The sequence below is a fragment of the Pungitius pungitius genome, chromosome 18, assembly GCF_949316345.1.
Source record: "Pungitius pungitius chromosome 18, fPunPun2.1, whole genome shotgun sequence".
Taxonomy (NCBI): domain Eukaryota; kingdom Metazoa; phylum Chordata; class Actinopteri; order Perciformes; family Gasterosteidae; genus Pungitius; species Pungitius pungitius.
The window spans coordinates 13,689,918-13,701,891 of NC_084917.1; the positions used below are offsets into that span (position 1 = coordinate 13,689,918).

General features: G+C 43.0%; 1 protein-coding gene across 3 annotated transcripts; it reads left to right on the plus strand.

Moving 5' to 3' along the window:
• Positions 1–2,046: 2,046 nt before the first annotated feature.
• Positions 2,047–9,860, plus strand: rassf6 (Ras association domain family member 6). 3 transcript variants are annotated; one of them, XM_037485553.2, is made up of 11 exons: positions 2,047–2,069; positions 5,401–5,471; positions 6,326–6,404; positions 6,604–6,764; positions 7,471–7,565; positions 7,671–7,870; positions 8,247–8,348; positions 8,781–8,832; positions 8,916–9,034; positions 9,313–9,410; positions 9,562–9,860. In XM_037485553.2, exons 2-11 carry the CDS (start codon positions 5,410–5,412, stop codon positions 9,635–9,637), a joined length of 1,044 nt encoding a protein of 347 aa, XP_037341450.1. In that variant the 5' UTR covers positions 2,047–2,069; positions 5,401–5,409; the 3' UTR covers positions 9,638–9,860. The 3 variants fall into 3 exon arrangements, with proteins under 3 accessions (XP_037341450.1, XP_037341448.1, XP_037341449.1); XM_037485551.2 differs by lacking the exon at positions 2,047–2,069 and adding an exon at positions 2,601–2,726; XM_037485552.2 differs by lacking the exon at positions 2,047–2,069 and adding an exon at positions 2,739–5,235.
• The last annotated feature ends 2,114 nt before the right edge of the window (positions 9,861–11,974 follow it).

Sequence of the window (11,974 nt, forward strand, 5' to 3'; positions counted from 1 at the left end):
TTATGTCTGAATCTTATTTAGTCTCATTTGGGAAGTAGTACATGCAGATAAACAACACTAATGATTTGTCTAAAGAACATCCATACACCCCGGCATTTTCCAACTCGCTACCTAACATGTATTGACTGTTACACGGAAGTCCAGGAGGCAGCCTTTGTGTCCACCTGTCGCCTGTATGTCCTGTTTTATTTTGGGAAAGGAATGGCATTTCAGTTCATTTGCTCCTCATCCGTGCTGCTTTGGATGGAGTCGACTATTGTGCTCCGCAGCAGGCACGGTTACACACATTGTTGTTTTATGGGGGGATTGAAGAAGGTGCTTGTGTGAGGTTGCAACGTCATGCAGTTTTCAGAGAATTGTATTCCTTTCCTAGTTTTTGCCTTCCTCTCAAACCCTATCATGCTGTATAATCATCTCCCTTCATCATCGGGTGAACATACACACAACACACACACACACACTAGATACCAGCAGTGTGTAATGTTAGCAGTTTCTTCGTTGACGATACTGCCCACCAATGGAGGGTGGGTGTCGTGTTAGGGATGCATAACCGCGTCCAACTGCTTGAATGGGACCACTGACTCAGCAGAATCCGTCTGGTACACTCATGTGCTGATGCTCTGACTCCCTCTGCAGACGCAGAAATGAACTGCTCCTGAATTACAATCTAGTAAAATAAACCAGCACTTCTGTATTAAACTATATAGGATATGTTATCTTAAGCTTAATTGACTTTTTATGTTAATGTTTTATTCTATTCGTATGATCAAAGTGCTTAATCAAACAAGTATGTTGAAACAATTCAAACAAATTGATGATATATATATATATATATATATATATATATATATATATATGGAGCAGGAGGTTAAAGAAGCGCTGAGTGAAGAGGTCTAGATGAACAGAACTAATAATATGGGCTGTAAGGCTCTTGAAGTTTTTGGGCTACAGGACTTTAGGTCTTATGCACTTATGCACTTTTTAAGAATATTAACTTTTGTCTTTTATTTCTCCTTTATCTTTTGTATCTCTCTTTTATTCAAAAACAAATAAAACTGATTTGTATTTTGTACTTTCCGACCAAAAGTAAAGTCTTTCTCATCTCACCTTTCTCATTGTTGTGCTATTGGAAAGAAGGGACCAACTGATCTAAACAGCTGATAATCATCATTGACATCCCAGAGCAGTGAAACTATGACATTTGAAGTGGATGGCTGTATAAAAGGTTTAAGCACCGACTAGTATAGCCTTCTTGACTGAGCGCTATAGCCTCATTTGAAAAGAATAGGACAAACATTTTGAATAACAGACCTGCATCAAGGTCAAAACGTAGTTGAATTATCTGATTTATTAACTTGGTTGGTTCGGATTGTTTTTGATGCCCTGCTAATTGATCATAAGTTAAGTTACAGAATAATTTCAATTGAGGGAAACAGAACCGGGACCTTCTGATGGCTGCGTACATGGATAAAGAGCTGGATTGGCTCATCTTTCCTCGTCAGAGTCCAGCGACCACGAGGACCCGTCTCCTCTAGCTTTTAACCTCTACTTATAAATAGAGACCTACCAGAGGATCTCCGGCTGTGGCTCAGAGGGGCTTAATGTGTCAGAAATGACGTCGGCGGCAATTCCATCCAGGGCTTATAGGCGATCAATACAATTGTTGGGTAATTTGCAGATAAAAAGAAATATAAATAACCTGAAAAGAACAACATTTTACAGATCCTTGAGATTTTAAAACTCGTTCCCTGTGTAAAACAAAATGAGTCTGAATGTCTGCTGAGGCGGCACGGTGCTGGAGCTGTAATGTGCTGCCTTTGATTGACTGAATGTCATTTGTGTGTCACGGAATGGGTTCATCTTCGGTTTTATTTTGTAGTTTCCTGTCTCTTGTCGCTGGGTTAACTTCACTTCCTGCCTCGGTGTATTTTCCCCTGTGAGCTTGATTCTCTGCCGTCTCCAGGATTGTTTCCTCCTGTGTCCGATCACCTGCACCTCCCCAGTGTATTTAAACCAGGTGTGTCCCTCGTCTCTTTGTGGGATTGTTAGTCTTCGTTGGTGAAGCCGCGGTACGGTTGGGTCTCCCGCCCTGCTTTGAATAAACTATTGTTGTTTTTGAAAGCCTGTGCCTTTCCTTGTGATGGTGTGTGTTCTCTTTGTTTGCTTTGGCTTCCTCTAAGTCCAAAGACAATTCATTAGTCACTCTAAATGGTGTGTGCATGTCTGTGTCAGCCCAGCGACTGACTGGCCACCAGTCCACGATGTACTCCGCCTCTTGCTCAATGTTGGCTGGGATTGATTCTAGTCCACTTGTAAACCTGTAACAAAGATAAGTGGCATAGAAGATGGCTGACTGAATAACTGATGTTACTTGAACAAGACAAAGCTGACTATGATTCAGTTGATGGGGTCAAGCCTTGAAGGTTGGCTAACAGCAAACAACGTGGTTTCTCTCTCTCTCTCTCTCTCTCTCTCTCTCTCTCTCTCTCAGACACACACACACACACACAAGGGCACGCAAGTCCTATCTGGTTAGTCAGCCCCTCCCTCTCAACACTGTCTCAACGTGTCCTACAATAATTAACCAGTTGCTGCAGTGTGCTACGCAAGCTCACCTACCACACGTACTGTACTCTGGACCCACAAACACACACACACACACACATATATCAAAACATGGAGTGAACCAGCTTCATTGGTTTGGAGATTAAAAAACACAAGGCCAGGTAGGAGCGAATGCATGTTGGATCATTTTTTATTCTGTGGTTCAGTTTGTTAGTGTGAGCGTCAGCGTGGAGGTACAGGAATCAAACCGTGCTACCGTTGCTAAGAGCAACAAAGATTTATACAGAACTGAAGTGGTTTTATACCTTGAATACCACCAAGCTGATAGTTTGCCGTATTAAGTGAAGGGGAAACTGATTACTTGCCTCTAAAGTTGGTTCCTAAAACATGCCTTATTTCCACCTTCAAATATTCCTATTGTGTTTGTTCGAGCTAACATCTCAGTTTATGGGTCTATGCTATGTATTTATTTGTTAAAAGACACTGATATACGTATAGGTAATCAGTGTAAAGAAATAATCATTTAAAAAAGAGAATACAGAAACCCACCAAGAGTTTCAACGGTAAACCGTAAAGTAACATTTAGGAACATTTAGGTCACCACGAATGAGTGAGAAAGACCAAATGTCACACACTAGAATACGTAGAAAGGGAGAAAGGAGTAAGGGAGAAGGAGAGGCAAAGACAGGGGGAGTGGCATGCAGAGGTCGACATCAGGAGAACTGTACCTTGGTTTTTGTTCCGCACTCTATCAATGTTTGTTTTTTTCATTTCGGCTCACAGTCTTACAATGAAATAAAAAAATACCGGCTAGTCTTGTTCTGTGAGAGTCTTTGGTTTCCGGGCTTTGAGCAGTTGTCTGTTCTTTCCTCCGCGGCTACAGAAAACATTTTAGCTGAGTTGGACCTTTAACATACTATTATTGACTATGCAGTGGTGCCCGTATCAGTAGTTCTCCTTTACTGTTCCTTTTTGACATGCTCACAGTTTGGATGTATAAGCTCCAGGGGGAACCTTCTAATAACCTGTGTGTTGAGGCCTGAACGACACGCGGTGAAGTGCTTACAACAGCTCAACTGCATTGGTCTTCACTGCTGTCCTGTTTTCATTCTGCAATGAAAAGAATTTCATCAACAATACGGCCATGAAGTCCATACATCAAGGGGCTTCTCCATCACTTCATCCACTTAAGTATTACATTACATCAAATGTCATTTAGCTGACGCTTTTATCCAAAGCGACTTACAATAAGTGCATTTAAACCATAGAGATACAAACTCAGAAGAGCAAGAAACAAGAAAGTGCAATTTCATCAAATAAGCTGATTTACAACTTGTTATAGATGAAGGGCATTATAAGTACAATTTTGAGTGCTACAATTTGTTAGTGTTTTTAGTCGAGGTAAAGTCTGAAGAGGTGTGTCTTTGCGGCGGAAGATGTGAAGGCTCTCTAAATACACAGTCTGTGGTTCAGTTTCAGAACAAAGAAATCCCTTTTGTCCTTCCTCATCAAAAAAGACTAGAAAACATTGTAGCTTTGAGAAAAGTAAATCTAAAAAAGAGCTTCAGGATTCCCATCATGGCTCTGTCTCAAGCAATACTCAGCCTTTACTATGTCACTTGTAATGGTATTACTACTTTTGGGTAATGTTAGTTCCGCCTCCCTTTGACAAACAGGAAATAAGAATAACAAAACAATGCAGTAGTGGCACAGGGGCACCCAGCACCCAGGAAAGGGGCCCAAAAGATGGGACGGAGTAAACAGGCCCCCCCACTTTACGCCTTGGTGGTTTGCTGTTGCAGCTGGTGTGATAGTCTATTGTTTGTTTCGTTGCTTTTTTAGTCATTTTCTTGTTTGGACTTCTCTATTTCATTTAATATTGACAGCTTGTTCTATTACTACCTTCTGAAATATTATTTATACGCTAAGGCTTTCAGGTTAGAAGGAATTATGTCTCACCGGGATTATCAACTAAAACTGCCAAGAGATTAATGATACACATCATAAATATATAGAAAATGTTACATCACATCTGATACCATGGACATTTTCAAAATTCTCTACTTGATGTTACGTCCATATTATTGATAATTAAGTGCATTTTCTTACATGGGATCGTCTCTCTGCACAACAGTGAGCTGTCAGTCACAATAACCGGGGAGTGCTGGCATGACAACTGCTGAATACCTGAGATATTTCCTCCACCGGCAAACAGGCCGAGACACACAGAGAGAGAGAGAGAGAGAGAGAGAGAGGTGGAAAGAGTCAAAGAAAGGGACAAATAGGACGGCCTGCTGCTTCTCCCAGCAGGCCTGGACAGCGAGGAACAGACGAGCGATTTGCTAAAAAAAAAAAAAAAGAGTCGCCACGTGTACTCCCACAAATCACTGCTCACAGGACGAAGAACAAACAAATGGTCGGCCCCACACTGTCATCACTGGTTACTGGGTGGAGCACTGTTATTAAAGCTCATGGAGACAGAAAAAAATGAAAGTGAAAAAAGAGTGAAGGCACGGTCAGAGAGAGAGAGAGAGAGAGGTAAATATAAAACAAACTTCAGAGAGAAAGCGAGGGAGAGGGAAGAGATATTTAAAGCCCAGGGAGGAAGAGTGAGAAACTCAGGGACAAAGAAGCACAAGCGAGAAGAGAGCTCTGACTCATGTCAGAAAGGTAAGACTTATTATATCATACGGATTCCCTGTGCGATTCCTTGATTTCTGATGTGACGCGTGATGCCGCTCAGGTGGAAGCATCCGTTAACAAGTGGGCAGCCTGATGGTGTTTGAGCTCCAGCCTGACGCCTTCGATCCTTTGCTTTTATTCCCCTCTCCTCAGTGACCAGAGATGAACGAAGCAGCTCTTCTTCTCCCAGTGGTCCGGGCAGGGGACGGGAGGACCCTCACCAGGTGGGCTTTGAGTTTTGCTCAAAAGTACTCCAGCATATGTTACAAAAGGAAGAAAGACCTTTTTGGGGGATTTATGTACAGTAGAAAAACCTGAGAGGGATGTGTTAAGTTACAGTATGACATTAACCATTTGTTGTAGAGCCAGTGTAATTATACTATACTGGTTGCACTGTAACGATTGATTTAATAATTGGTAATGGTTATTAATAGGTATAGCTGTTATTCCTGTTACCCTGAGTAACGTTAGACTATATCCATTGTTTGGGCCATGAAATATCTATAGTATAAAGGACATTTGATGTATAGAAGTTCTTTTGAGCTCTATTTTAGCTATGTTGTTTTCTAAGTAGGGAGTCAAGCTAACTAAATGCATCTTGTTATACCCCTCAGTTTGTACTGGGATTCCAGTATTTCTTTACACTCCCCATGTCTCTCTCCGGTTTCGGTGTCTTGACTACCCTGCCCTCATGTCTCCCCTTGTACTTAAGTATTGTGCTCTGTGTTGTTTGTTGCCAGTTCGCCTTCTACTCTCTGACAGTACCCTGTGTTCCAAGTCTAGTTAGTTTGGGAATTATTCTACAACCTTGATCATGTTTGGGGATTCTGCCTCTGCCTTACCCCTGGTATCCTTTTCAAACCTTGCCTGTCTTCCATCAGGACTGTAGAAACCACCCGTGATGTAGACATTCATCTCTCGCGTTGCACATCTGAGTCCTCCCGTGGCTACGCTTGTCAGATAAAGCCACAACCATAAGAGACATTAGATGCAGAGGTTAGGTGGACTGTTTACAGCGGGTATATAAACTAGGAAATATTTCATTTGCATGTACGATGTTGCTATGCGTTCATTTCAGAGCACAGTTCCTCTCACTGCTGAACACCTACAACTGCTTCCTCAAGGACCACACTCAGCTGCACCTCGGCTACTCTCAGGTGTGTGATCATCTAGAAGTGTGTCAAGCATTATGTTGCTGCACACAATTCATATTTCCTTCCCAGGCTTTTTTCAGACATTTGAGGAGGTTTTGGGAGGGAGTGTCCTTGCGTCTCTAAACGCTCATAACCTTTATCAAATTAAATGTACGACTGTAACTACACACCATGCAGGTGTCTGTGGGTCTCTCTGTAACAGGGTGCCGATGGAGAGGTGGTGGTTGAGGGCTTCCTGAACATCTCCTGGGGAGTGCGCAGACCCATCAGGCTGAAAATACAAGACGACAAACAGATGATCCCCTTCGCTCCTCTGAACTCCCCCGACCCCACCAGTCCAGTCAGCCCCATGGGGGACAAGAGGTACGAGAAACACTCCCACCCAAGCAGCTAGGAGTCACCTCAATGGGACGTTTTGTCATCTATGTGCGACCGTAGCAAGAATGATACACAAATAATTGGTAGTTTGCTTAGTTTTAAAGAGAGCAGGTTTGATTTTTAGCTTTTCAGTCATTACGTCATTACATTATGTCATTTAGCTGATGCTTTTGTCCAAAGCGATTTACAATAAGTGCATTTCCACATAGAGATACAAACTCAGAAAACAAGTAACAAGAAAGTACATTTTTCATCAAATAAGCAGTTACAAAACATGTTATAGAAAAGTGCCATTATAAGTACAATTTAAGTGCTACCATTTGTTAGTGCTACGGTTTGCTAGTGTTTAAGTCAAGGTCGAGTCTAAAGAGGTGTGCCTTGAGTTTTCGGCGGAAGATGTAGAGGCTCTCTGTGGTCCTGATGTCATCAGAGAGCTCATTCCACCATCTGGGAGCCAGGACAGTGAAAAGTCGCGATCTCGCCGAGTGCTTGATCCAATCAACTAAATGTTGCTCTTCTTTACTAAATGTTGCTCTTCTTAGGATACTCTTTTCAACAGTATCCTATTGGTTCTTGCAATATGACAATAGATTTTTCAACGCATTTGTCCTTTTGTGCAACGCTTTAAAGACGCAACGATTAAAGGATGTAAAACTCTCCGTTTTGAAGTCATCCATCTTTCTTCCTCCAGGGGTATGTCCCGGTGGGGAGAATGCAACGACCTTCACCAGGTAGATGAGATGGCCGAGACACCGCAGGACACAGTGGTCACCAAGCCTTTACCAGGTTGCTTTCCCTCCCTCTCTCAGTGTTTTTCTACCACGGATGGTTATCCACACTAAGTGTAGAATATGAGACATTTTAACCGCCTGTCCATGTGCACTACCCAAGGCCCGGCGGTTTACGAGACGACCACACTGCGTCCTGCGAGGTGGAAGAGCCACGAGCTGGAGGTGGAGTCCAACCTGTTTCGCTGCATGAGCGACGCCTCATTGGTCAAGAGGAGACGGGGCAGGGTGAAGTCGGCAGCGCAGAGGGAGAAGGAGAGGCAACATCGCTTCTCCATCAACGGACACTTCTACAACTATAAGGTAGTTTTCTAGGGAAGGCCATTCAGGTCAACTCGGAAGTAAGGTGGCCTCCCAGCAGCGGGCTGCGTTTGCTTAGCTTACTTCTCAGTTGGAATCAGAACTGAACTCAAAGTCTGTCTCTGAATTGGATGAATTTTCTGTGCATCGGTACATTGACGAGGGAAGAAGAAGCTCGCGAGCCAGGAGACAGACCTTCATGTGGAGGGAGCGGCGGCGTGCGCTAGCTTGCTAATTCCTGTGTTGTTGCTTTGGTTTGAATCTGTGATCATGCAACCATTAAGTTCAGTTTCTTTAGAAATGAAAATTCTTCTGGAATAAATATAAGTAATTTGAACGTCCGCGCTGCAGCTCACAATCTCCCTCTGTCTCCCCGCAGACGTCCATCTTCACACCGTCTTTCGACACTCCAACTAAAGTTCGTATCACCAGCAAGATGAACACAAACCAGGTCATCGAGCAGCTGCTGAACAAGTTTAAGGTGAGCTTGCAGGTACATTGTTTAAACTGCCACAGCAATCCATCCAGAGTATGCATGAAGAAGTTCAAACTGACTCAAATCGTCTGTTATTAGTAGGATTGATCCTTGTCTATGATGTATGATTGTTTATCAATTTGTTATCATTTCCAAGTCATCTTGCAGTGTAATTAATATCTGAGTTGTAGTCTAAATTGTTTTGTTTGCCCGTGACCTTTGACCTCCACGTTCTATTCTTTTTATCCTTGAGACCAACTGGACATGAAAAATTTTAAGAATCTTCAGATATCGCGTTCACAAGAACGAGATGGACGTGATTTTCACCTTTGACCTCCAAGATACAACTAGTTCGATCTGGATAAAATCCTTTTTAGAAACCATAACACGGATTTACGACAGACGCTTCAATACTCGTCCTGATTTCTCATCCTGCAGATAGAGAACGATCCCCAGGAGTTTGCCTTGTACTGTGTCCATCAGAGCGGAGGTACGGCTCGTGGCGCGCTAAATGAAATGCCGCTGTCAGTGAGCGACCACTCTGCTGATGTTGCGTGTCCGTGTGTTGTCCAGAAAAGAGGAAGCTCAGTGAGAGGGACCAGCCCCTGTGGGAGCGCATACTTCAGGGACCCTCCGATGACATCATGAAGATCTTTTTAATCGACATGGACGAAGAGGAAGTCAGCAATGACGTGAGTGCCCTGGCCCCGCCTCCCGGGCAGCTAACATTGGGGCCCAAGCCGGATCAATAAAAGCAAATCTATATATCCTGTCCTGAGAGCGCAACAAGAGTTTTGTACACAAACACACATCCCTCTGGGTTGGGATAATTGTTTTCTGTAAGAATTTATAATTCAGTCCGCAAGCGGTTTACCAAATAACCAAATACAGACAACTTTACAGACAAGAATCCCTTTAATCGGTTGCTCTCCCCTCTCCCTCCACGCCCCCCCCCCCCCCCTCATCTCAGGTAGCCCAGTATCTGAACTTGGAGCTTCCCATCCTGGAGCAGGTCCTTCTGAAACTCCGAGAGGAGGAGAACACAGTGATACAGAGTGTCGTGAGCAAGTCAGTATATGGACCTAAATAGACCACATTCATCTGAAAGTGTTGGAGGACAAAATCCTTGTAGTAACACTTCTACGGCAGGTGATGGCGCCATTATTTTACAGTAAATAACCGTGTATTGATTTGGAGTGATTGTGTGTGTGTTTTTCAGGTATCAGCAGCAGCATAGACTCCTATCACACATGCTGACCTCTAAGATGTCCCCTCACATTGAGACTAGTGTCTGAGGACTTTAACGATCGACAAGTCGCTGTCCCACATCTGCAATTTTGAAGCTCTTCGGAAAACCGCATTTGTCAAATGGCCCTGTTTCGAACTTACACACTGGGGCACTTGTGTCCTTCGTATTGAGGTGAATTTTTTTTAATCTCTTAAAAAATTTAAAATAAAGATGCTGTAAATAACTGTAAATGTGTATTATTTGTCATTAAATAAGTTGTGTGACCAGGATGACCTGTTTGTTCTTTCTTCTATCTTTGGTCTATGCATCTTTCCGAAGTGAATTATATTCAGAAAATTAATCTTTATCGACATACACAAGTTAAACCAAAGACTACAAAGCATGTGTACCCTGCATCCACAGCTGTCCCCTGTGTCCTCCCAAATTTCCTAAACAACCTGCTCACTTGCTCTCTGGTGGCCACCTCTATCCCTGGAGGGACAAGCCAACACCTAAGTGCCTTATAACTTACAGTGCCTGTAATGTCCACCAGGGGGCGACTCCTCTGTTTGTATTGAAGTCAGAAGTGAGAAAATTATTACTTTTTCTTGATTTATTCCCTCATTGGACATTGTAAACATTAGTTTATGGTTTCGCCACAAAGCATGGTGTGTTTTAGGGCGGGACTACCTTGTGATTGACAGAATTGTCCAGTCTACAATTGGTTTGGAGTGTTTTTTGTCGTAGGATTTCCACCCATTCACAGCCCATGAAGTGCATTGTAACACTTTTGCTTGCCTAAAAATGTGATATTGAGTGTTTTTTTCTAGCATCCTGTGGTTGTGTATGGATCCCAAGATCCCATCTGTAAAATAAAATCAAAGAAGGCAACGTCTGAAATCCAGGATGACAATAGCCAACCCGTCGAGGTCATTTAACTCTATCTGGTAGCTCCTATCATCCGTGTGTGAATGGGTGAATTAAACAATGATGAGTGTTAAAGCACTTTGAGAGACACAAGAAAAGCAATTTAGAAGTACAGTCCATTTAACTTGTGTGCGTGTGTGTGTGTGTGTGACAGGGCATGTTTTCAAGTGGAAAACACATGTTGTTCTGTTAGTAATTGGTTTGGTGTGGAGTGGGCCCACCAGAGAGCCCCCTATTATCCAGCGCTGAGTCTAATTTTCCTCTTGCATGACGAATGACCCAACGAGAATGAACGGTTACTGGTAGTTCTATTAAAAGGATGAAGTTTCCATGTGATGGATGCCAAGCAGCCCAAACTATGGTTTGCTTTAAGAGATGGAGTATGTGTGGCAAGGCCGGGATTTAACATGTGGTTGTTATGGAGGAGATCCACAGATGTCGGTTGGGTGAGCCCCATCTCTTTTACCAAAATACTAGAAAACTTGTCAACAGGGCTTCGATGTAGGAGACTGGAAACTCTTGGATGTAGACGAGTGCACTGTGTGCTGTTTGAATCCATCTTTGTGTCTCCACAGGGCACAGAAAAGGTCTTTTGTCTTTATGTCAATACGTCAGGTAAATGACTTGTGGGTTCTTAGGATCCTCCCTCAGTAAAGAGGAGCGGCCCGTTCCTTTAGATTCAATGCATCAGGAGTTATTTCCGATCAAGATATCCGTCCTACATATATTTTACGTACATACATGTGGAGTTTTGTATCTCACGTTTCCATAGGATGGCTGGAGCTCAACCACGACGTTTCTTCAAGGACTAATGTATCGCCTTCACAGTGACTTGTCTGCGACTCCGCCCCCTTTCTCTGGTGTCCTGGTGTTGCTGCTGGGCTTCTCATCTCAAAACAATTTCCTATTGAGACGCGATAAATACATCATCCCTCTGTAACTATTTGACTGGAATTCTAAAGGTATGACAGCAATGAGTAATGAGTCATAGCAAACTTGACAATATACAGATAGCTCAAAGCTCCCATGACTGTGGGCTCAGTGAAAACTGATTCTCATTTATTTTAAGAGGCCATTCCTAAATGGCCATTCAAGCCTTCATAAGCCCATAGACCCACTTTTGTTAATTTCCTGATTAAATATAATCTAAAAAAATCTGTATTACGAGGTGTTTATTTTAGACCAACATGTGCACTCTCTCAGTTGACTGGAGGGATGAAACACCAGATATGCAACTGCTTAGCCTCTGCTAAGTCTCTCTGTCTTACTTGAAGAATTATGCCGTAATGACTGTTCACGATCGTTTTATTTTGTTTTTTTACAAAACGACAACCAAAACCAACAATCCATGGCTCAGCACTGTCATTCACAAAGAAGTGACTGTCAGTGTAATGGGAGCATCGGCACAGTCAGGATTCAAGCCTGCTGCTGTTCACTGTCCTCTGGGGGCTGGTTCATGATCGCCAAAGGCCGAGGG

What these genes read in the sequence shown, in the direction of transcription:
- rassf6 (XM_037485553.2), top strand. Translation starts at nt 5,410, where the DNA reads ATGAACGAAGCAGCTCTTCTTCTCCCAGTGGTCCGGGCAGGGGACGGG. An exon ending in TGCACCTCGGCTACTCTCAG is followed by an intron (nt 6,405 to 6,603) that starts GTGTGTGATCAT and finishes TCTCTGTAACAG; the next exon opens with GGTGCCGATGGAGAGGTGGT. An exon ending in GACACTTCTACAACTATAAG is followed by an intron (nt 7,871 to 8,246) that starts GTAGTTTTCTAG and finishes GTCTCCCCGCAG; the next exon opens with ACGTCCATCTTCACACCGTC.